The sequence below is a fragment of the Thamnophis sirtalis genome, unplaced genomic scaffold (genome assembly GCF_051295495.1).
Source record: "Thamnophis sirtalis isolate CommonGarterSnake01/CBP01778 unplaced genomic scaffold, rThaSir2_p1.2 scaffold_11, whole genome shotgun sequence".
Lineage (NCBI taxonomy): Eukaryota > Metazoa > Chordata > Lepidosauria > Squamata > Natricidae > Thamnophis > Thamnophis sirtalis.
This window is the reverse complement of record NW_028261391.1, coordinates 57743032-57768058: the sequence shown is the minus strand read 5'-3', so window position 1 is coordinate 57768058 and position 25027 is coordinate 57743032. Positions and strand designations below refer to the sequence as shown.

Below are 25027 nucleotides of genomic sequence, written 5' to 3'. Positions count from 1 at the left end.
TCTTTCTTTCTTTCTTTCTTTCTTTCTTTCTTTCTTTCTCTTTCTTCCTTCCTTCCTTCCATCCCCCCATCGCCTCTCCTCCCCCCGCCCGGTTGGTACTAAAGCTCCCTCCCGCGTCCACTCGCGAACGAACGTGGCTTCTTGCTTTTATTTTATTTTTTTATGGCGACTGGGTGAAACCCGACCAAGCGCAGGAAAAACTTTTTCGCGGACGGGGGACGTGAGAAAGCCGTTCGCCTTTGCCTTCTCCGACCCTGCGGAGGGACTTTACTCCCGGGGAAGGCTGTGCGCAGGAGCTGCACCTGCTAGAGCGCTTTCTCCTGCCGGGATCGCGAGCCCCGTCCGTTGCTCGCGTCTCTTCGTCCAATAGAGGGGGCGACTGGAACGCGTCGAGAAACGCCGGCGGCGCTACAAAAAGGCTCTCTTTTTTTGCTCCGGAGGCTTCGGTGGGGCTGGCCGCCTTTCTAGTGCCTTTCTCCGATAATCGAGCTCGGACCCAGCTAATTGGGCGCAGATCCCGAAAGACTGCAGGTTCGGGGAGGTGGAAAATAAAGTCCCCCCCCCCGAAGAGGCAGAGGGACCCCTTGTGCTAACCCGGGGGTCGCCCGCAAAGACGTTAATGGTGACTTGGAGGCGGCTGTAAAGGAGATCGGCGACGGGTTGTCGGACGGCAGCGGGACTGGGAAACCAACCTCTGGATCGCGGTTCCTTTTCACCCTCCCCTCCCTCCGCTTTCTTGGAGTTCCTGCTGGGGGGAGCCGTTGCCCCCCCCCCCCAATCCCCCGAAAAAGAGGCTAGGGAAGCTCCAGCTCGGAATTTTTGCGCTCCCGCGCTTGAAGTGAGAAAGGCTCGTTCTCCTTGGCTCTCGCTTTTATTGAGAAATCGACCCTTCTGTTTTCCGGGATCCTGGGATGTAAGCTCCTCCATGTGAGAAAATCTTCGCCTTTCGCCTCGCCTCCCCCTCCTTTTGCAGAGCAGCTGCTCTTGCTTTTGCTCCCGGTGGACGTAGAGAGAGAGAGAGAGAGAGAGAGAGAGAGAGAGAGAGAGAGAGAGGAGAGGGTGGGGATTTCTTTCTTTCTTTTTCTCTCTCCCCCTCTCCCTTGTAAATTCAATGGATATGAACTTGCTGGCTTTGGAACCTTGCTGGTTTGGAATATCTTAGGTGGCGAGATCGCCTTCTGGAGCGACGGAAGCAAGTTCGTTGGGAGAGAAGGATTTGTCGAGGACCACGATGCCTCTGGCTACCTTCTACTTCGTGTTGCCCTTAATGGGTAAGTGGCCGGTGCGTTAAATCTTCGGTGTGTGACTCTGTACAATCTTTCTCGGCTTTGCGAGTTCCAAGCAGGGGCTGATTGCCGATTGATCGTCTAGGAAAGACACGGTGGTCTGACAGCCTTTACACCAATGTTTGCAACGCGGAGAATGGATTTTACGCTGTAATTCAGCGCCTGCTTACTTGGCTGTGGGTCTCGTTGGGATTTAGTTGGGCTTACTTCTGAGTAGAACTTACACAGGGTGGTGCTGTTTGCAAAAGATAGGCTGCCTTTTGATTATTTTTTTTAAAACTGGAAGTAAGTTGGAAGTAAAACTTTCCAGTAAATTCATCTTTATTAGAAGAAAGTGAGGGTTGCATTATAAACAGTTGCATCCTGCCTGAGCTGTGGCAATAAAAAAAAGACTTGTACCTCCACTCTGCTGTGGCTTGCAAATAGATATGGGGTGCGTTTGAGGGCGAGTAGGCCAGGTTGGGGTTTTTTTAATTGGAAAGGAAATAAAGAACTAACTAAAAGATGACCGTATTGGTTGTACCAAGAACTCTGGAGGAAGAGGGATTTGAAAAATTTGAAAATCTGGTTGTTTTTAATTTTTTCTAAGGGATCAGAAGCCTAGCTTTTTAAAAAGCTGAAGTTTGAAAGATTCCTGGATATTTGAGAATATTGCTCTCATCTGATCTTTTTCCTGACGGAACTTAAAATCACAACACTGTCTTTGTGCAAATGAACATTTAACTTCCTAATGCTGTTGTTAGAGCATAAAGGGGATGGTACTTTGAAAGTTAACTTCCATAAATACGTGTTTTCCAAAGAGAATGAAACTTGGAAAAAATGGCTGTGAAATAGGGGTAATAGGTGAGATGACTTTATCTTACACAGCTGGTGCATTGATTTGGCAATGACTTTAAAAAAAACATTCAATTTTAAAGAATTTCCTGAAGGGTTCTCTGGTGTCTTTGCTATCCTGAGAAAGGCAACCAAAGCCAAGCTCTGCCTCCCCCCCCCCACTGCACATCCTTGCAATTATTGTAGTCTTGTGTATGTTCTCTTGGACTGACCTCTCAGGGATTGACAGGTTCTCTTTTGCTCTCTTTGAATACAGAAGTGCTCTTCTCGGCTGAAGTGAGTGGGCTGCTTGGAGGAGACCATCTGGATTGTGTGAAAGCCAGCGACCAGTGTCTCAGGGAGCAGAGCTGCAGCACTAAATACAGGACACTGAGGCAGTGTGTAGCTGGCAAAGAGAGCAACTTCAGCCGGGCAGCAGGCCTGGAGGCAAAGGACGAGTGCAAAAGCGCCATGGAGGCTCTCAAGCAGAAATCCCTCTATAATTGCCGCTGCAAAAGAGGCATGAAAAAGGAGAAAAACTGTCTGCGTATTTACTGGAGCATGTACCAAAGCTTACAGGGTACGTGGTTGACATACACAACATCCTTCCCTGCCTCTTTCTTTCCCCAGTGCTAGAAAGGAATGCCCTCTGTCCTGCCCCCCCAGGTCCTCCATCAGCTGACCTTGTAATTTTCTTTGTGCTCTTTGGCTGCAGAGGGAGGACCACTGATGCCACCCAGCCAGAGCAGCTGTTGCTGGTGCCGTTTCCCATTGTTGAAAATGCAAACTCAAAAGATTTTCCCCAGAAGGGACTCCTCTGACCTTTGTAAACCAAAGTCAAAAGGGGAGTACAGATCTACAAAGGTTGAATTAGGAACTTCCCCTCCTCCCAGCAAAGACTATCAGCCTTTGTTAATGAAATCTAAAATCCGGAGATTATACAGGCCAATTTCTCACCTGTGAGGTCAAATTGAAGTCACACCTCTCATAGCCAAGCTACCCAAGACATTATATCTAACAGCAGTATCCTTTCTGTAATGTGGGAGTAGATGAATTTTGGGGAAAAATTCCTTAATAACAAGCTGACATCAAGCCAATGGGGGAAAAAAATCATAGTCATTGTTTCCTGAGGCAATAGGGATCGCCAGAATATGGCTCTTGTTGAGAATTTAAAGTTCAGCTATGCTATTCTTGTTATTCTATATGTCTTATAAGAATGTCTCGTTATATCTGTGAGGCTTAGCTGAATCAATATTTGCTGCTAAACAAAATAGTTTAACTTTGGATTATTGACTGTAGCTTCCTCCTTGGAGTCTTTCATCCAAGTATCTGGAGGCATTTTTAGTTCTTAGATTTATACTCTGCTTTATCTCAAGTAGTATCTCAAGGCAGTGGTTTTGGGCTTAAGTGATAAAATAGGCTGAGAAAAAAATAAGTAACCAAGCCTATGGTCTCCATTGTTTCAAGTAAAATGGTGACATTTTTGTCCCAGGTTGAAGAAGGCTGCTGGCCTGTATCTCACATATTAAACAGTTAGGTTTTCCCACAGAATTCTGTAAACACCCATACATTTCGCATAGAATGTCAAATTTAAGATTTTTTTTGAGGAAAGAATTATTGTGATTCTCATAGATGTATGGATACATTTTTCCTTAGTTTTCTGGCACCCTCTTAACTAAGAAAAATACTTGCTCCACATGTATTAAATGCATTTAGATGTAGATGTAGATCTAAATCTATTTGGTTTACAAGAAAAGTTGAAAACAGAATACTTTTTTCTCTTAACATGTGTAAAAATGATTATTATAAACATAATGTCCCCTGCCATTTAAAAAAATGTTTTTGCCTTCTCTTAGTATTATTTATTTGATTTCTGTACTACCTTTTATTTGGAAGTAAGTACAAAGTACTTATAAAATATAATAATGATTGAACTTCATAGTGATGAGTCCTTGACGTTTCTTCTCCTGTCTTTAACAGCTGCAGGTAGGAAAGAGAAAGAAAAAGATTAAAGTTCTTCAATTGAAGTTTATATAGAATTGTTACAAAAAAAAATAGTTGAAGAAGATGATATGGTGGGATGGAAGGCCAGATAAAAGTAGTAATAATTGATTGCATTGTCATTTTTGTTGTTGGGAATAGCCTGGAGATCCTAGGAGTGTTGTGGTTTAGAAAATGTTTTAAAAAGCATGAAAGAAAAAAAAACATTTTAAATTGTTTTTTAGGAAATGATTTGCTTGAAGAATCACCTTACGAACCAGTGAACAGCAGGTTAACAGACATATTCAGGCTAGCACCAATTGTATCAGGTAAATGGCTTATGTTTCTTCTACAGAACTGTAGAGTGGCCAGAAGTGAGCATTTTAGATGCAATAATGCATTTTCTATGGTTTTATATCTTTAATAAGTCTGGTTCTAAACTTGGAATGAAAAAGTTATAATCAAAACTACAAATAAAATATATCAAACTAGTCCAAGGGTGAGCAAGCTGCTGCTCTGGAGCTGCATGTGGCTGTTTCACCCCTCTAGTGCGGCTCCCTGTTGTTCAAAATATGCATCACAACTGCCAATGTGCGACACCCGCCAGAACGTGATTTATTGAGCTCTTTGACCCCGGAAGTCCAACCATGGATAAATCCAAGAAAAGAAAAGTTTCAGAAGAAAACAGAATGTTTAATTCAACTACATATGCTAGTTTTGTGGCTGCTCAGGAAATAGTCAGGCACGGGAGGGGTTTTGTGGCTCCTTGTATTTTCTTTTCTGTCAGAAACAAGTCCAAATGGCTCTTTGAATGTTTAAGATTGCTGACCCCTGGCCTAGTCTATTATTATTAATTCTGCAATTTGATCTTATGCAAGTTTAATTAAAAGCAAAGCCCATTTTGTAGGGCATGGTTTAGGCAAATTAAGTTTAGGCCAAAGCTGTAAACCCTCTTGGCTTTTAGTCCTTGTATTATTATTGTTCCCTATTGCTTTTGTTATTATGAGACTTGGAGAAGAACCTAAGGGTTCTAACAAATTTATTGGTCTGATATCAGTGCTTGATTATTTAAAAACCTATAACCTAGATGAATGCATATTCTTGTTCAATTACTGTAATATGAAGTGATTACTTAGATGAGTAAAACAAAAAGTACAGCTCAACAATAGCAAGAAACAGCATATGACATCAATCCAGCTGACAAGTCATATTGTTTTCTGTGAAAGCAGCCTATACATTCATTTGTGACTCATCTGATGTGCATGCTTATGTGGGAAAAAGTCCTCTGTCAGCTATATTTATGAGAAAAGATGATCTGTGTTCTGTTGTTCTTAAATGACATTGTAGTATTAATGGGCTGCAAGACTCATCTAAAAATGCTTTCTATAATGTTCCAGCCCTTTTTACATTGTTTATGTACTCTCAAAAGAAATTTTTAAAAAGGAGGTGGAGAGGGAGAAATTAAATATACCTGTAGGTGGCAATGTGATCTTCTGCCTTTAGAATGTACAATGCAAGATATGGTTGCTGATATAACTGGTGCCGATTTCTTTCATTGACTTCAGGATAAATAAGATGATTCTGTTTCATGTTTAGATGAGGAGGAAATGGGTAGGGAGGGTTTTTTTATACTAAATGGGAAATATTTTCTTCATTTTTTTTCCTTCTGGACTTAGAAATAAATCTCGTCGAGTTCATTTTGGTTTACTCTCATACTAGATTTGATCTTTTGTTCTTTTATTCATTTTGCTTTCAAAAAATTTTCACAGTAGTATCTTGGACAATTTGTATTATTCTGGTACAAAGTGAAACTGAACCTTATTTAGGCTTCCATATTTAAATTGCATTTCTGGTGGATCAGAAAGATAGATATTTAAAAACTCAAGTTAAAGCCAATTAGGAAATGCACGGCACCTTCAAAATCTTGTCTTGTAATTAAATATAATCATTATATCAGCCAAGCTTGCACATTTGCACTTTAAACTCAGCTCCTTGGTGAAAAAGAGGAACACCAGCAAAGGATAAGTGGCCTGGAGAAGAAATTGCTTTTTGAAGGCTTTCCAAATAAGTACCATTACTATTTCATCTGAATTGGCTGATGCAAACTTTGCAGCTAAGCTTTTAATGTTCCTTTAAAATCAATTTGAAATCATTTTTTATCTGCCTTTCAGAGCTAACTTGATTGAATGTAAGCTTTTCTGGCTCAATTCTGATATCTTTGTTCCTTTTCTTTCGACAAGGCAAGTGTGTTGCTTTCTCTGTTTTGCTATCACCTCAGTCATTAGTTGTTAGATCTTGTTAGATCTCATAACTGCCTAACTTGCATGATCTACTTATGAAGCTGGAAGTATTGTGTATTCTTCTCCTGGTATTCCCATGTATTCAGAAGTAGGATTGGTTTTCGAAAGTACATAGAAGTTTCTTTAATTTAGACAATACTGTGAATATGAATCAATATTCTAATGCATTGAAAGTATTGAACAGCAACAGTTGTCTCCTAATTAGATTCTTACTGTGTTAATTTATTGATCTGCTGTACTCTCCTGTTTCAAGCTCACTGGGTGTATAACCAGAAAGAATACTGTATTTGAAATGTTGGCTTTTTACTAATTTGATTGGTAAACTTGCTTAATATATCAGGGTTTCTATCTGCCTACCTCCAAATCTGGTCAGTGTTTACATTGCATATTAAATACACTCAAGACAGTGTTTTCCCTTGTCAGAGTTATATATGAGCATAACTGAGGTCAATGTTGGTCTGTTTTATATGACCACAATTTTGTGTGTCTCCCATATGGCTTTCTTTACACAATGAGACCAAGCTTCTGAATAATTTATTAGATTCAGGTTGGAAAATCTCAATAACTCTCTCTGGGTATTTTGTAAAAGAAATAGTGGACTGGTGAAAAGCAATGGTTCATTTTTGCTTCATATATTTTTCAATAAGCAACATAGTTATATGTTTCTAGAATCACAAAAAAATGAGAATGACACTTTCCATATTTGCATAATTTTCTTCTTTCCCTCATTTCTTTTCTATGAAATTGTGCTAAGCTAGTGTGGCATACTTATGAGAGTTATTGATTTTTGGTATTCATGTTTGGAGAGTATCACAACTGGAATAAGGTCTTTTTTAGCCAGTTGTATAAATACCCCCCCCCCCCCGCCCCGTCTCCTGTTCAATTGTGCTTGATTCTCAAGAGATTATAACAATCTCTTGCAGGTTTTTTTGGCAAGATTTTTTGAAAGGGATTTGCTATTGCCTTCTTTCTAAGGCTGAGAGAATGACTGGTCCAACCTGGATTTGTGCCTAAGGAAGGGTAGAACTCATGGTCTCCTAGTTTTGAGCTTAATGCCTTAACCACTACACCAAGCTGTCTTTCAAAGAATTTGTATCCACTATGTTTACTATAAAAAATTTAATTGAAGCAACGCATTGTAGCAGTATTGATGAATGAGTAGTTCAGTAGTAGAACAGGTGCTTTGTTTGGAGAAACAAAGCCTGGAACAGGTTAATTGCCAGCCTACACAGGAAAAGTAGGAAAGACCACTGAAGAATTGCCACTAAAAAGTGTAAGAAAAGTATCTGCTGTTCAGCCTACTTATAAATGAACTGAAGAAGGAGTAAGAAAATAGGATTATCAGATTTGCATATGACAAAAAGATAGGGGAAAAGCAAACACTGTAGAAGACAGTAATAAGATTAAGGAAGGTCTTGACAAGTTGGACTAAAGAACAGTAACCAACAAGATGAATCTCAATAGCAACAATTGGTAAGTCCTACCTTTTGATAGGGAAAATCAAACGCATGAGTGTAAAATTAGTGTAGGGAACATACTAGGCAAAGTATATGCCAAAAGTACTCTAGCTTGGTTGGTATATTACAAGCTGAATGTCAATTAAGAATGTGATGTTGCAGAAAAGCAGTTGTGATTGTGCATTAACAGATACAATGGCAAGAGCAAGATAAAACATTGTCCTCTCTATTTTGTATTAGTCAAACTATCCCTGCAATGCTGCATTCAGTTTTGGGTACTGTATTTTAAGAAGGACATTGGCAAATTGAAAAATGTCAGAGCAGTGCAGTCAAAATGACAGGAAGCATGGAAGGAAAAATCTTTGAGGAACTGTTTGAAACACTGATTGTATTCAGTCCAGAAAAAAGAAAGCGACAGGGAGACATGAGAGTTGTCTTGAGGTATCAAAAGGTCTATCATGTAGACCAGTGATCTCCAACTTTGGCAACTTTAAGACTTGTGGACTTCAACTCCCAGAGTTCCCAGAACTCTGAGAGTTGAAGTCCACAGGTCTTAAAGTTGCCAAGGTTGGAAACCACTGATGTAGACGATGGGGTAAAATTAGTCTGAGTTCTTTGTTGGCTTTAAATTACAAATCGATAGATTTTTGTAATAATGGGGGATACTATAGTGCAAATTCCTGTTCCAGGCAGAGGTCAGGCTAAATGTTATCCAAAATTTTATAATTTATATTATATTCTACGCTTGATACCGTTGTATTGTCTGATTCATTAAATCATCGTTTCAGAGATATTTCTTTATCTAAACAAGAAACAAATATCTTGGGATGGGCAAAAAAGTGTGGGAGTGGGAGTGACTTCTGACTTCCTGCTGGCTTCCCAATTGACTTTCTTTGTGGGAAGCTGGCAGGAGGCATTTTAAATAATTTTGCAAAATTTCGGTCCCACAGGAGTAATGGGTCCTAGCTGAAGTTTTGCAGAATTTCAATCCTTGAGGTATATGTCATCACCTCAGAAGAGTTCATACTTCCTGCTGACATCCTCATTGACTTGTGGGAAGCTGACAGGAAGCATTCTTCTTTTCACATATAATATGGACTGGCACTATTTCCTCTCCCTCACTACCCCTGTTTGGAAGCAGGGACCAGATGGAAGCAGGAAAAGGGGAGATACACCCATCACGATAAGGTGATTTTGGTCAATCACAGCAGCATGGAGATGCAATGCAGCTAAAGTAGCCATAACTTGCTAAATTTCAATTCCATGGCATTTACGAGCTTAGGATTTTGGATGCATGCTGTAAAGTATCCCATTTGAGGTATATTGATTTATTGTGGATAATAAGGTTTGTTTGTACCCTGTTTCCCTGAAAATAAGACCTCCCTGGATAATAAGCTCAATCGGGCTTTTGAGCGCATGCTCTAAAATAAGCCATCCCCCAAAAATAAGCCCTTCCTGAAAATATTGCAACACAGCAGCAGTCATGAGGTGACCATGCTCGCTGCCTCCTGCACCTCAAAATAATAAGACCTCCGTGAAAATAAGCCAAGTGCTTATTTTGGGAGTCAAAAGAAAATAAGACCCTACCTTATTTTCGGGGAAACACGGTACTTACTATGAAACCATGATTAATGGGATATTTGATAACAAGGACCACATGTTTTGGTGTTATAAATGTAATTTTCCATTGTAGAAAAGTATCTAGTTATTGTAAAGAAGTGGCCTCATTTGTACAAGCAAGAAGTACTTTGTGGGAGGTTGTTGAAATACTGTACACAGCAGGACTTACCCCATTGTTTGGTATTCTTTGCTTTTTATTACTTTTGGGAGCAATAATAATAAAAGAATTTGATAGAGTTGAGATTTGGGGAAATATTATTTCAGCGCATTCTTAAAAATGCTGCATAATGTTTCTTGCCATGTATTTCATATTCATTTTTCAAAACTATCCAAGTTTCTTTTATGTGAACAGCCCTATGAGATTATATATATATATAATGAAGGATTATATCTATATATATGTATTGAAATGAAGGACGAGTGGGACTCTAGTCTCATATGGCTCCCTACATAATCCCCGCCTCCAACAGAACCCCTCTAATTCTTTCATTATGAACGATGATAGTCCTGTTTCTTTTATGGAAACAGAACAGCATTATGAATATTGTCCATTTCTGCAGGGGGAAAACATTTCTCTTCAAAAATCACACCTGCAAATTTATCCAGTTCTGTTTGGTGATTCTTCCTATGGTAGTAGTGGAAAATTGTTGAGGGCAAAATGCTGACTTCTGTAAACTGACTAGAGAGGGCTATGAAGCAGAATATAGGTCTAAATTCTCAATGCTGTTGTCCTGTTCTTCCAGCAAAACTGGAACATGAAAGATACATACTCTCCATCTAGTTCAATTCTCTCAATCCCCGAAATCACAGGATGGGATGGGGTTGGGTGATGAGTTGTTGGTAAACAGAATCTTTCTGATGGCAAACCGAATAAACAATTGGAGTCTCCTTAAAAAATGGAAGCTCCTTTAACAAAAAAAACTTCACAGTATTGTGATATTAGAGCCTGTTGCAAAATCGGAGGAGTTTGCTATGAGGATGGCTCTGTAAGGAACTTTTCTCAGAAATTGAAGCAATGGAAAGCTAAGTTGGGTATTGCTGGCCACCACGACCATCTTGTCGCAGTACAACTCACTGTGGAACAAGAATTACACTAATAGCAAGGAAAAGATAGAATAGGATCATTTAAAAAAGTATGCAAATGGAAGGACAGAATGAAATGTGAATGGCAGAAATTAAAATAATTTTTATTTATTTTAAATGATTAAATAGAATTGTTAAGTTGCCCCATGGCAAGTTACCCGTGGCAAGTTGTTCTGCAGTGAGTTGGCCCAATACTGTAAAGCAGTGTTTTTCAACCTTGGCTACTTGAAGATGTCTGGACTTCAACTCCCAGAATTCCCCAGCCAGCGACTGCTGGCTGGGGAATTCTGGGAGTTGAAGTCCGGACATCTTCAAGTGGCCAAGGTTGAGAAACACTGCTGTAAAGTTTTATTTTTAAAGGAGCCTCCATTTTTGAAGGACGTTCCAATTGTTTGTGCAGTTTGCCACCCGAAAGATTCTGTTTCCCCACATCGCATCACCCCACCCCACCCTGTGATTGCTGGGATTGATGGAATTGAACTGGAGGGAGGGTGCTGGTTGGGGAAGATTAATTTTGGATGCAGAACGCTGAGATCTTGCACTGGAAGGCAATAAAGGTTATGTTGCCTCTCACTATAACAGATCGTAAATGTGGCTTTAATATAGGAGAAGTGTTTGCACTTTGCTTTTTTAGCTTTTGGTAATGGCAGCTGCAGCAATATGCTTTTGACCTCTGCAGAACCTTTTCTTGTGGAAGTCAGGCCCCCACTTTCAAATATTTTTACACAAGTAGCTGCGATAAATATGTAGAAGTACTCGAGCTGCTGACATTTCTGACTGCAGCTTCTTAGTGTAGAGGAACCAAATATACTTCCAGGCAGAGAGCAATTATGAACGTTGTGTGGAGATCAACAGCTGATGCCTACTTCTGTTTTTTCTTCAATTTTTCTTTCTGTAATCTGATTGCATCCAAGGAAGTCTTTTTGCTTGACTGCCTTAGCCGCTTCCTATTTGCATTCCTTCCTGATCTAATTGGGATATTTTATTAGTTTCTTTGTCAGATTTGGTCTCTCAGTCATCCTTTTCAAGACTTTGTGATGTCAGGCCATTTCAAGAGACAATTTCTTTTCAAACTTCTCCCTCACTTTAGTTGCTGAAATTCCTGCTTCCTGTAAGGGAACAAAGGCTCTTGTGTAAAATGACATGCCAAGTCAAAATATCCTTGTGATCAGAGATTGTTTATTTCTTTTATTGGAAGCTTGAGAAGTTAGTATACAAAGATTTGACGAATTTTAGTTTATATTCAGTTTGATGGTAAAGAAAAGGAAAAATAAATTGATGATAAGTTAATGGTCATTGGACTTCTTTCATTTTGAAGAGCCGAGGTGGCTCAGTGGTTAGAGTGCAGTACTGCAGGCTACTTCAGCTGACTGCTAGCTGCAGTTCGTCAGTTCAAATCTCACCAGGCTCAAGGTTGACTCAGCCTTCCAAGGTTGGTAAAGTGAGGACCCAGATTGTTGGGACAATATGCAGACTCTGTAAACCGCTTAGAGAGGGCTGTAAAAGCACTATGAAGCAGTATATAAGTCTAAGTGCTGTTGCTATTGCTATTTTGGTCTAGTGTTTTGTGAGAACATGGTCCTTGCAGTTTGGAAACTAAGATCTGTATTTTTTAAATCATGTGAACCCAGGGAGCTGTGGTTTATGCAGAAATCTGTGGGTAAGCCAACCATGGCTTGTTGCCATGCTATATTATTATTATACTAGAATTGTATCACAGCGGCCAGTTGTTTCGCCGGATTTGGCATTGGTTACTAGTCGGGCCCCACCCAGGGGCCTAGGACGTCGTAACGTATTTTCGTAATATGCGTGCAGATCCAAGCAGTGCGGCTTTTTGCATTGACTGATGGTGATTTTGTCAATTTTTAACTGTTTTAAATGTAATTCCAGTGCTTTTGGAATAGCACCCAGTGTGCCAATTACCACTGGAATTATCACTGCTGGTTTGTGCCATAGTCGTTGAATTTCGATTTTTAAGTCCTGGTATCTTGCGATTTTTTCATGTTCCTTCTCGGTGACCCTGCTATCACCTGGTATTGCGATGTCTATGATTGTGACCTTATTTTTCTCAACCAGTGTGATGTCTGGTGTATTATGCGCCAGTATTTTGTCGGTTTGTTATACGGAAATCACACAAGATCTTGACCATCTGATTTTCGGTGACTTTTTCAGGCTGATGTTCCCACCAGTTTATTGCTGTTTTAATATTATAATTTTTGCACAAATTCCAATGGATCATTTGTGCTACTGAATTGTGCCGCAATTTATAATCAGTCTGCGTGATTTTTTTACAGCAGCTGAGTATGTGATCAACAGTTTCATCAGCTTCATCATCATCATCATCATTATTATTATTATTATTATTATTATTATTATTGCCATTATAATAAGCTGTGACATTCAGATAATCCTTCGGGATCTGGGAGTTCTTTCGCAAGATGGTTAGTTGCAGTTGACTTTGTAGAAAATGGAACCTGTTGGACTTTGAGGGAGATGCCAGTTCACTCAGCTATGAAACTGTAATAAAATTCTTAATGTATTTTTGGAATGGAATACCACCTGGGATGTTTGCACAAGTCAATGTATCCATAAATGGAATGCATATATTCAAAAAAGAAGCTTAACCAAATTGAAGAACAAATGGCTTCTGTACTTAGAATATCTCACACAACTAGGCAAATACAAAAATAGTAATGTGGCAATAGGTGCCTTGGGTGCAATCCCAAAATAACTGGAGCAGCACTTGAACTCCATCAACATTGAGAAAATCACCATTGCAACAGGCAGCTTTTCTTGGAACAGCTTGCATCCTGCCTTGATATCTTTAATGCCTTCAAACAAAAATATCTGCCTATCCCAGGTTGTTGGAAGGACTTGGCAGGTGGATGAAATTGCCAAAATCAATTCAAACATGTGGTTGACTGTGCAACAAACCATAATAATGCAGGTAATCCTTGACTTACAACCACATTTCCATCATAAGTCATTGGTGTTCATAAACTGAAAAAGAGACTCAAATGTTTGTGAACTGATTCCAGTTTCCCCAATGGGTGTTTTTTCCAGAAATCAACCCAAAAAGGTACCAGATGTTGATCGTATGGCCACAGGTCACTGCAAGTGATCATTAATGTGAACTGGTTGCCCAGTAATGAATTGCAATCATGTGATCACAGGATATTGCAACATTTAGTTGTAAGTACAACTATAGGTTTTAAATCACTTTTTCCAAGGCCACCATAACTTTGAATGATTGTAAAATGGTAGTACATTGAGGACTATCTGTAATAAGGCAACTCTACTTGGAATAGCTTACAGTGATGCAATGATACCTTAGTTCCATCAAACAGCTGTCTAACCAGGTCTTCGGGAATTGATTGCTGGATAAAATGCCACATCTAATTTTAATATCTTGCAGGCTGTGACTATCCATTAATGCAGTTGAGACTTTAGTCGTAGGTTCAAAGATCTAAACTTTTTCTATTATAAAATAATGTAAGTTACTTTGCAACTTTCTATTGATGTAATATTCATCATTAATTGCACAATTTAAGCAACTCTCCCTTTACATCTCAGAAATAATAATATTGATATAAATTTTCTGTTTTGAAAGGTTTAATTTACTTTAATCATTACAGCGCTAATAGCTTCCAGTTCCTATTGTATAAATATCATTGTATTTGGCTATATTTATATTCTATAATGTAATAAAATATATTCATATCCCCAACCAACACATCTCTAATATCACTGCAAGCACTCCTTATGTTTTTATCCATGAATAAATTAAATGAATATAAGGAAACATTCTAAAAACAGTTAAACAGAATACCATTCTGGATGCTTTCATGAGTCAATATACCCAATATACCCAACAACAACCATACATTTACTTTTGTATCTTTAATACAATACCAAGGTACAAAGGAAATTAGCACATCCTCTCTGGAATGACTTTCATTCCTTTGATAAATGATCTTGAGTTTCTGACCTTTGGAAGACTTTGAGGATGGATGGCTGTTTAGAAGTTTATGCAGAAACTAAGCCTTTTGCCAGTGTGCACTTTAAGAGAACATTCTTTCAAATGACTGCTGTTGGCCAGTCATACACTTTTATAAATTGGTGCGATGCTTTGTGTAAATACAGGATAGTCCCTTACACTTCTTCTCAATTAACTTGGTGTGTACATTTCCATGCAAAGCCTTCAGAAGTAGCCATCCACAACTCTTATTTTCTTTGAATGCGTATGATATCTATGTGAAGTCCAAAAACATTCTTGCAAATAAATATGATATTAGAGTCTGGTACTTTGCAACAGGTTATCAACGTATTTATTTTTTATTCAAACAGTCTCTTTATCATAAGTCAAATGGCTAAGAAACAAACTGGTGATATATGTATGTAGGCAGACTAAATAGCAGGGGATGAATGGTGCAATTCAGAGTGGGGAAAAGGCATTTTGAATTCAAAGCAGAAAAGTCTACATCTATTTGCAAAGCTGTATAAATCAGAACTCATAGATAGCCATATGTTTACTGTTTTATAGATTTTATATCATTCTTGCTATGTAATATTTGACTTTCTGCACTTATATTTTTATTGCACAATTTAAAGTTTAGTTGCTAGAATAATTCTGGTTAAAAAGTTCATAGCATACATCAATTATTGACTATAAGTGGAAAATAATAGAAACAATGTGTTTGTATTTTAAGTGTTTAAAATACGTTACCAAAAGGTAATGTATACATAAATAAGAGATATGTGCTATAATTCAGGTTATTTAAAGAGGAATACTGATCTTGGATAAAAGCTCCAGAAGAAAGTTCTCAAAAATCTATATAGAATTTTTTGTTTGCTGCAGAAACATTTCCCCCGATGCAAGCCTAACAATTTGTTTTTTTTACATCAGCATCTTGCTAACATCTTAAAATAAGCAATAAGGCAGGATCTGTGCCGCTAAAACCCAAGCAATTACTTGGAATCATTGCTATTGAAATAAGTCATTAACACAATTTCTGTTATTTACTTGGTACGAAGCACTTCAGTTCTAAAGCTGAATGAATGAAAGCAATTTTTGCAAATGTCAAGTTATTGTCCTGTATAGACTGTTCTTCCAGCAAAACTGCAACACGAAAGATACGCAACACAAAAAAAGTGTAATGGCAGAAAATAGTCCATTTGAGGAGCAGAAATGTGAAGAACTGACAGGTTGTTAAGAGAGCTGATGATACCAGACAATTTGAGTGGCTCAGATGCATCTCTACCCTCACAATCTACATGAATGCTATTACTAGCTGTTGTTACAAAACTCCATTTTTCTATTAGAGTTTTGAGACAGTAGAACTCCCCCTTGTTCACCTCTCCATATGTATAATGTCTAGTGCTGAAGTTTAAGGGCTTCATTAAGCATTCACGTTTTCTCAAAGTGTTTTTTTTCCATTATGATAATGGATAAATTCCATTGATCTGACTGCTCTTCGTGGCATTATGTTTCTCCTGCTGTTCATTCCTTGTTCTTTCAATTCTAATGAACGAAATTCCTATCGGTTCTTTGGAAGATAAACAACACTATCAAGTTATTTCCACTCATAACTGTTTGTACTTTGAGTGACATGTCAACTTTCATACTAACCTGATCATTCATTAATTGGCTGTTCAGTTTGTATGTAACTTTTCAATTTGTACTGGTACCTTTTCATCAGTTTGTCCTTGTCCTTTGAGATTAAGGGTAAATGCTCAATTTCCTTTTTAATTTGCTTGGAAGTCCTGATTTAGTATCTTCCTCATTTTTCTCCTTTTGTTGTTGGGTTATAGCGCTATCTTCCAATCTTCTCTGTCTTTCCAAAGATCTTGTATATTCTCATGGCATCCTCTTTTTTCGGATTTGTATCTACTATAGTGTGCTGGATCATTTTTCAGCCAGAAGATTTTGGTACCTTCTTGGGACTTTTATCCTGCTAGGCAGAACTCGCTTTGATTTAAATAACATTGTTATTTAACTTTTGTTATATGACATTTTTGTCTTCAATCCTAACAGATTGTAATTATTTTCTCACTTAATCTCTAGCACTATTCAAACATTTGTAAAATTTGTGCATAGAAGAGAATCAGGAATGTGTACTCCAGCCCTTTTGTTTTCCCTTACCACCTTTCTATGCAAAAGGGAAGTCTGGAAGAAAAATGTATTATCTATCTTAGGAGGACACTCCATTATCTGAACTAAACTTTGCAGGGATAGTATATTTAAATCTGTACTATTCCTGCAAAGCGTAATTTTGCTTTTGTGTTTGTTCTTTTGTATTTTGATACATGTGTTGATTTTAGGGTTATCTGGACATAATCGGTTGTCTGGTAAAAGAAAAACAATGTTGTAGAAAGTAGCATGCAGTCTTGTGATGATTATCAGGGTTCCACCACAAAACCGCGAAGCCCTTATCCGTGCCGACATAAGTGCGGAGGGCAAATCCGCGCCATTCGAAGCGCTAAGGAAAAACGCGACCCTACCGCGATGACATAATCGCGGAGGGCAAATTCGCGCCTTCTGAAGCACTCAGCACCCTAAACCTAGCCCTAAACCTAGCCCTAAACCTAACCCTAAACCTAACCCTAAACCTAACCCTAAACCTAGCCCTAAACCTAACCCTAAACCTAACCCTAAACCTAACCCTAAACCTAATAGCAGTAGCAATAGCAATAGCAATAGCAGTAGACTTATATACCGCTTCATAGGCCTTTCAGGCCTCTCTAAGCGGTTTACAGAGAGTCAGCATATTGCCCCCAACAATCTGGGTCCTCATTTTACCCACCTCGGAAGGATGGAAGGCTGAGTCAACCCTGAGCCGGTGAGATTTGAACCGCTGACCTGCTGATCTAGCAGTAGCCTGCAGTGCTGCATTTAACCACTGCGCCACCTTGGCTCTTAAACCTAACCCTAAAGCAAACCCCTAAACCTAATCCTAACCCTTACCTTAATTTAAATTGACTTTCTGCCACCGCCGCGCTGTTTTAAAGCGCCCTTCTGTCGCCGCGCTGTTGTCGCGGTGGTGATGACGCGCGGTGATGACATCGCGGCTTTAGCGACGCGGTTTTATCACCGCTATTTTGACGAGCGCGTTTTTGTCGTGCCACAGATTATCAGATATGCATGTTGCTTCATTTACATGGATGCTTAGGCAAAAATGATGAAACTTGTTGACTATAATGAAAATATATTGTGTAGATCAACTGCAGAGCGCACTGAAAACTTATTGTTTATATAGAGTTTTGCACATTGTGTCCAGCTTGTTTTTTTCATCTAGTTTGGCCTGGCTGTATAAAGTACGCTGGTTTTGTAATCTTGATTCAGTTGTTGGAAGTATCAAGATCATGCGACTGCTTTTTTTCATGTATAATTCTTAAATTTATTGTAGTAAGAGTCATAGGGCATGTTAGAAATTTAGAGGCCCCTAATACACATCTGGTGCAGGACAATATTTGAAGAGATAATATTTAGAATCAAAATTGGAGGTCAGAACATTGATGCATGCAGACAGTGTCAATTTGTTAATTGAAACTATGGAATATTAGAACTCATTATAAAAATAAAAGTGTAAAGTTAATATTAATGTTAATGTTAATAAATAACAAAGTGTAATATTAATATTAAATATTATAAGGTAAAAGATATTTTCAGGCCTCATGTATACTATGCTTACAATTGGCTTGATTTTTTTGCTTGAAAAGTAGAGCAGAAATCAATCCAATGGAGGAAATGACTATTTTAAACTAACATAAGGGCATTTAGATGTCAACAGAGTTCAGAATAGTTAAAGCAATGATTTTTCTCGTGGTAATGTCTGGTTGTGAAAGCTGGACAATGAAATAGACTGAAAGAAAATATATACCCTTGAACAATGAGTTTGAAAATAATTACTGAGCACATCATGGATTATAAGAAGCACCAGTCAATCAGTCCAAGACTGAATAAAACCCGACTGCTATCTTGAAGCAATAATCAGCAAGTGGAAACTCACACATTTGAGGCATGTGATGGAAGTGGAATGATGGAGTAGAAATGTGCTTGGCAAGGTTGAGCATAGTAGAAGAAGGGAAAAGAATAAATAAAGTGGACAGATAAGATGAGATGACTGTAGTATCCTTGGAAGAGCTTCAACTTTTTATTGCAGGCAGTTTTTATAAAGCCTCACACTTTTGAAGAACAATATCATAAAACATGTTTTCTGCCTTTTGGTTTTTGAGTCTAAGTATTTATTTATTTAGCACATACAGTAGCATGATTCTAAGTATATTTGCTAGATAGATAGCATTCAGTTTAACTGTATTATATTTGTATTAGTCAAACCTAACATTCTAAATTCACATTTTATAGACAAGGTTTTGTTGTATTTCTAATTTTGGATATTATTAATTATACATATTACATATCTGGGCAGAAAACGGTTTAAATATTCAACCATGAACATGAACATATTCATCCGTATAAAATTAGAAAAAGCAGTTGTATTTATTTCTCTTCATATATATATATAACTGGATATGGATCCAGATGAAATTGCATCATTATCATTAATGGTTGTTGTTATTATTATTGCTGATCTAGAACTGTTATGGCTGTTATAAATATATTTCATAACTAATAAAATGAATCTTCCCTTTAGGTTACAAAAAGGTGTGGAATTATTTTTAAGAGAGAAAGCATTGGAAGAAAAAAAAGGAATGTATCTCCATCAGGGAGATGATTAGACTAACATGATGTTTCCATTCCTATCTGGTCTGTGAATAATTGAATCATAATGTGGATGAGGAGACACACTCAGATGGGCACCGGGGTTCATTCCACTTTTGTAATTAATAACACACAGAGGGATAGAATTTATATTTCTGCATGCGTTAAACTAGTACCCATATGCATTTTGTCCCAGTTAATCATGGGAATCAGTCCATAGTCAATACTGTGTAATTGCCCAGAGGCAAGATTGAAGCTACAGCTTCTCTCCCGAGTTGCTGCTGTGGGATAGCATTTCCCAACAGTAATGTTGTCCTATGGCTTATGCAGTGCCATGAGTACATCATATTTCATACATGCTCTTTGGTTGATATCAGGTAGTGAATAAGCAACAGGTCTTAACATAACGATACGTCAAGGCTTCAGAGTTACCTGAAAAAATGTGCTGGGGAGAACTCAATAAAGACACAGAAAAACACGCACATTTAAAATTCAGCCCAGCTCTAGTTTGATTACAGCTTTTATATTTTTTAAATGGCTATCTATTCCATCAAAAGCTACATTTTAGAATACTGCAGATTCAGTGCCTTCATATTGCAAAGCAATAAAAAGATTACAAAAGGCAACAAAGACAGTGCCCCAAGAAAAATTCATACATAGTGCTATCGTCTAGTTATTAATTGAAGCAGACTGAGAAAATGTTTGCTACTCCTATTGCGGTGGCTACTGCTCTTGTCATTCGAATATCATTTCAAAATTTTACTCTACATAAAAGCAAAGAGAACAGGAAAACAGGAAACCTTTTGATAGTTGTTGAAGCAAGCGGCTTTCAAGCTTCGAGAGGTCAAATTGTATGTGTTTCCAAGCAAGTGTTCCCAAAGGCAGACAATGTGTGAGATGTCTCTTCCTATTGTTAATGCTCCACCTTCGCAAAACAAAATTGAAGAGGAAACTGTGAAGATGACTAGAAATGCAATATTCTCTGCAATATTAGTGTTGAAATGGTAGGCAGTTCAGATGCGTTCGGAGGAGACGTGTGGATTAATAGGAACAGCTTTGAATTGCATACTGTCAGGAACTCAGGAGGGGAAAGCTTTTGTTCTGTTAAGCTTTGGAGAAGAATAAGAAAGAAATAAAGCAATGATTTCATAATGTTTGCCCAGGCCAAACAAATATCTTTTTAATAATTCTATAGAGTATCTAATACTCCCCTTTCCTAAACTGTGAACAGTGCAATTTCAAATAGCAGTTTTTGGGGAGAACAAATTGGAGGATATCTGGTAGATCTGGATGTGAAAACAGAAGCTGGACTTGATCAACTCAGATTGATCCAGAACATCTGGGATATAACAAATTGGGCAAGACTGATCTAATATAGTTGATTCCAGCATCTGGAGGCTTAAAATCAATTTCCTTTAAAAACAAATGAATAACAGCCACTTTAAGTTATCTTTGATAACTTCATTAAGAGTTTTATCAAGGCTTTTGGTTTCTGCTGGAACTTAAAAATAGGTTTTTGCATCATCACGAGGAAGCGAGGTTAATTTCTTATTGTATGCATTACTGACACTATATCAGTGATGGCTAACTTTTTCTGGAGCGAGTGGGCAAAGCGTGTGAAACACCCAAAATGCATTGTGTGTGCGGCCCCTGCACATGTGCGTTGCCCTCTTCACATGTGCATGTTCTCCCGTATGTGCCCCACCCCCATGCATGGCTTCCTGAAAGTGCCCTGTGCAAGTGCGCCAGAGATCCGATGACCAGCTGGCTGGCGGGAGGCGCACACCCATGTGCAGTGAAACTGAACTAGGGTGATGGCTCGTGTGCCCACAGAGAGGGCACTGCATGCCACCTGTGGCATACCTGCCATAGGTTCGCCATCACGGCTCTATATAATTATTTTTTTCTGTATACCTATCTGAAAGCTATTTATTAGATCAGTGGTTCCCAAACTTGGCAACTTTAAGACTTGTGGACTTCAACTCCCAGAATTCTCCAGCCAGCTGGCTGGAGAATTCTGGGAGTTGAAGTCCACAAGTCTTAAAGTTGCCAAGTTTGGGAACCACTGTATTAGATAAAAAGTGCAAAGTTAAGTTAATGATGTCCAAGCATTGCCTAAAAAGGGAGGAACAAAATTGGCAGGGAAAGACAGTAATAATAGCAACCTTACTTAGTTTCTCACTTTTTTCCTAAGCTGGTTCCTAGAAAAACTGGCTCTCTAGTTTGCTTTAGAAAAAATTTCATTCTTGGATGTAGCTGAATGGTTTGTGAGAAAAGAGTATTGATGCTTTTGAACTTCGATGGTTGAGAAGACTCCCAAGAGTATTGTGGACAAACAAGAAAACAAAATGATGGATCATTGAACAAATCAACCCGGGGTTGTCAGCTGAGACACAAATGACCAGGCTCAAATTATCCAACTTCAGGCATTACATGAAGTCTCAGCTATCTGGAAAAGGCTCTAATACTGTGAAAGATGGAAGGAAAGAGAAGAAGAGGAAGATCAACAGCAAAATGGATAAATTCAGTTACAGAGGCGATGAATACACCATTGGGGTTAGGCATAGACCCTATTGGAGAAAATCTATGTGGACACTAGGAATTGAAAACATGTTAATGGAACATAATCATTTGTGGTTTAATGTTATTATAACAAAAAGGCTTACTTGGACTGTAAAATTGAAAGAATGATTTATATTTCCCCTAGAAAATAGGGAAATGGTCTGATGTAATATTAGCAAGTAAGCACCTTTCTGATTTTTTTTTTCACTTGCCCAATCTGGAGATGTGGTGTATAATCATGTTCCAACAAGTTTTTGAATATTTATTTTAAATTAACTGTTCTCATTCTTAAATCTCTTTGTTTTTTAACATTTCACAAAACTCACTAGTTATACTCTGGTTATATTAGGAAAAATATTTTCCATTGTAGTCCATTTGTAGTTACTAAAATAGCAACAACATTATTAGTTGCTTCCTTTTTCGATGTTATTGTGTCCAACTTAATCATTGTTGGATAAATTTTGTTAATTTTGACACCGGATAATGGTGACTATTCCTGTTTTAAATTTCTTAGCTGGTCTGATTGTTTTTAAGAACTTTGAGGAGATTTCATTCTTGGCGATTGCCAGAAACTATCCTCTTCTTCTGTTCCGGTCATTCATACTTTCCTTACTTCTGTCCATTGTCCAATAATTCTGTTGGATTCCTCTTATACTCTGTCCTAGAGTACTCAGACTTATCTTCCTCAGTCAATCTCAAGGTAGCCCTGACTTATTATGAATCAAATTGAACCCAGAATTTTGGGCATAAGTCATTGCGGTAGTTAAGCAGGTCACCATGTGACTTGACTTGATTTCACAACCATTTTCACAATAAGGTTTTTACCATGGTCATTAAGTGAATCACGTTATTGAACAATTTGGTCAATAAGTGAACCCAGGATATCTAATGGGCGTTTTTTACTCTAAGAGGACAAAAGAAGTTGTAAATTATGGTTACATGATCATGGGACACTGCAATCCGACATAAATGCGAGCTGATTTCTAAGCACCCAAAGTGCTATCACGTGATTGTGGAAAGGCGTGTGTGGCAGTCATAACTTTGAAAATGGGTCATAAGTAATTTTTAAAAGTCCATTGAAGCCTTGAAAGGTCATTAAGCAGCCTATTGTTTTCCTCTGATTTCTTTTATTTCTTGTCTTTTGTTACATGTGCGTTTTCTCCTAGAATCTTCTCTTGATGCTACTAAATAATTATCTGTCCCACATTCAGAAACTCTTCAACTTAATAACCCTTCACTAATTCTCTTAACATTTCATTGCAGATAGTCAGATCAACCAAACTTTTTGGCTTGTTTCCTTACCTTTCGTTATATACACCCAGCATTGTTTATATATACCTAAACTGTATATTTGAAAGTAATATATGTTCTTAGGAGATCCTGTGTCAACATTACATAGGCATAGGTCACCGCCAGCCCTAATTCTATATGGAAGTGTCCAAATTATTGCACCTGACTTGTTTTTTTTTAATGTACTGTATGTAACCAATTGCATATATGTACATATGAAATCAATATGCATTTGGATCTATAAAAAGTTGTGCTTATCTCTGTACTCTAAGGAGTATTTTTTTTAAATTTAAAGTTTTATTTATACATATGATTTGGCCAAGGAAGCTAATCTTCTAAATGCAGGTGTAATTTTAAATGTGGCATGTAAACTAGAATTTGTTTATGGCTTCAGCTATGTATATCAGTATCCATCTATATTGCTAAGTAACTATCTTGTTCTATGACCGAGCTCTTAAATGAGCACTGTAAAACTGAACACGGAATAAAGAAATGTGCTTATCATTATGTTTTATGATGTTATATGCTGAATCAATATTTTTCTTACAAAAAAAGTTATTATCATCATTGAAATTATGTAATGTTGCATCAACTTTATTCTACGCCTTTATGTTTATCTCTACCCTCCAGGCATCTTATTTTCTGCTTTTATAACAACATGTAATTCATTTCTGAACTTGAGAGCTGTATTTAAGAAAAATAGAGTAAAATGCAAATGAAATAATAATGTACAGAAAAAGAACATTGACATTGTAGAAGGAGAAGTTGTTTTGGATATGTTCACTACTGTGAGTTATTTGGCAAATAATAAAGGTTGGATGCAAATAAATAAATGTTCACATATAAAAAACAGCAGCATCTAACAGATTAAATTGTATCTGTAATAAATCAGCTGAGTTGAGTTGAATGGCATAAGCATACAATTGACCCCAAAGCCCCAAAACTCCTTAGGACATTTTCTAGAATTACGGTAGCTAACCTTTGTATGAAAATAATTGTAAACCCAAGGCTTTAGATCAGTTAATCAATGTTTTGGTTAACGGTATGAAAACTGTATAAGCCACCAATATAGAAATGGTCTAAATCAGTGTTTCTCAACCTTGGTGACTTGAAGTCCACAGGACTTCAAGTCTCCAAGGTTGAGAAACACTGGTCTAAATTAAGTATTTTGAAGGATAAGATGAAAGTTTGGTGGACATCATAAGCCACAAGTGTACAACTTTATTTTTCAGATTGCATTTGGCCTCTCCAAAACTTTGGCTATAAAGCTTCCGGAAATTTCCAAAAGTTTTTACTAAGCTGTTATTTTTAAAATAACAGCAGGGAAAACTAATAAATCATCCCGTAGGACAGCATTTCTCAACTTTTTCTTCACCGTGGACCTCCTTTAAATACTTTTTGTGGCCACAGACAATGGTCACTGACCCCCAAGATTTTACTCAAGATTTAAATCATAACATTTCTTCAAGCCTTTGCAGATCTTCTGTGATGACATTGCTTCTCCCCCCCACCAAATCACAGGTTGAGAACCACTGCTGTTAAGAGGTAACTTTGATTTAACTTAAATGGTTTAGTTTGTGAAACCAACCCAGTTTCCCTCCTCATGAAGAAAATACACAATTTGTCTTGTTGAGGCATTTCACTTCAGTTTGCATTAATGCACTCTGTTTCACTTTCCTCTGTATCTTCCTCTGGCACTTGCAGAAACTGGAGGAAGATTCTGTGCAGCTGAACATTTGTACAGAAGCTGCTTCCAATAGCTGACAACACTGCACAGAAATTACTTCTGGCTATTGGATGTAGCACAGAATGGAGCAGGAGGTGGCAGAGGAGAGTAAAATTGAATGTACTAATGCTACACGGTCACTTCACTTCCCTCCTTGCATTTTCGTGAGGACACCTAACTACATTTTT

The 25027-nt window shown here is 37.9% G+C and overlaps 1 protein-coding gene across 1 annotated transcript in view; it reads left to right on the top strand.

Annotated features, from left to right (window-relative positions):
• Nucleotides 1-584: 584 nt before the first annotated feature.
• GFRA1 (GDNF family receptor alpha 1) overlaps nt 585-25027 on the top strand; it is a 255798-nt gene continuing 231355 nt past the window's right edge. Inside the window, exons 1-3 of the mRNA XM_014053008.2 lie at nt 585-1271; nt 2377-2679; nt 4325-4408. Coding sequence (XP_013908483.2) covers nt 1232-1271; nt 2377-2679; nt 4325-4408 — 427 coding nt within the window. The 5' untranslated portion in view covers nt 585-1231. The remainder of the gene's footprint in view (nt 1272-2376; nt 2680-4324; nt 4409-25027) is intronic.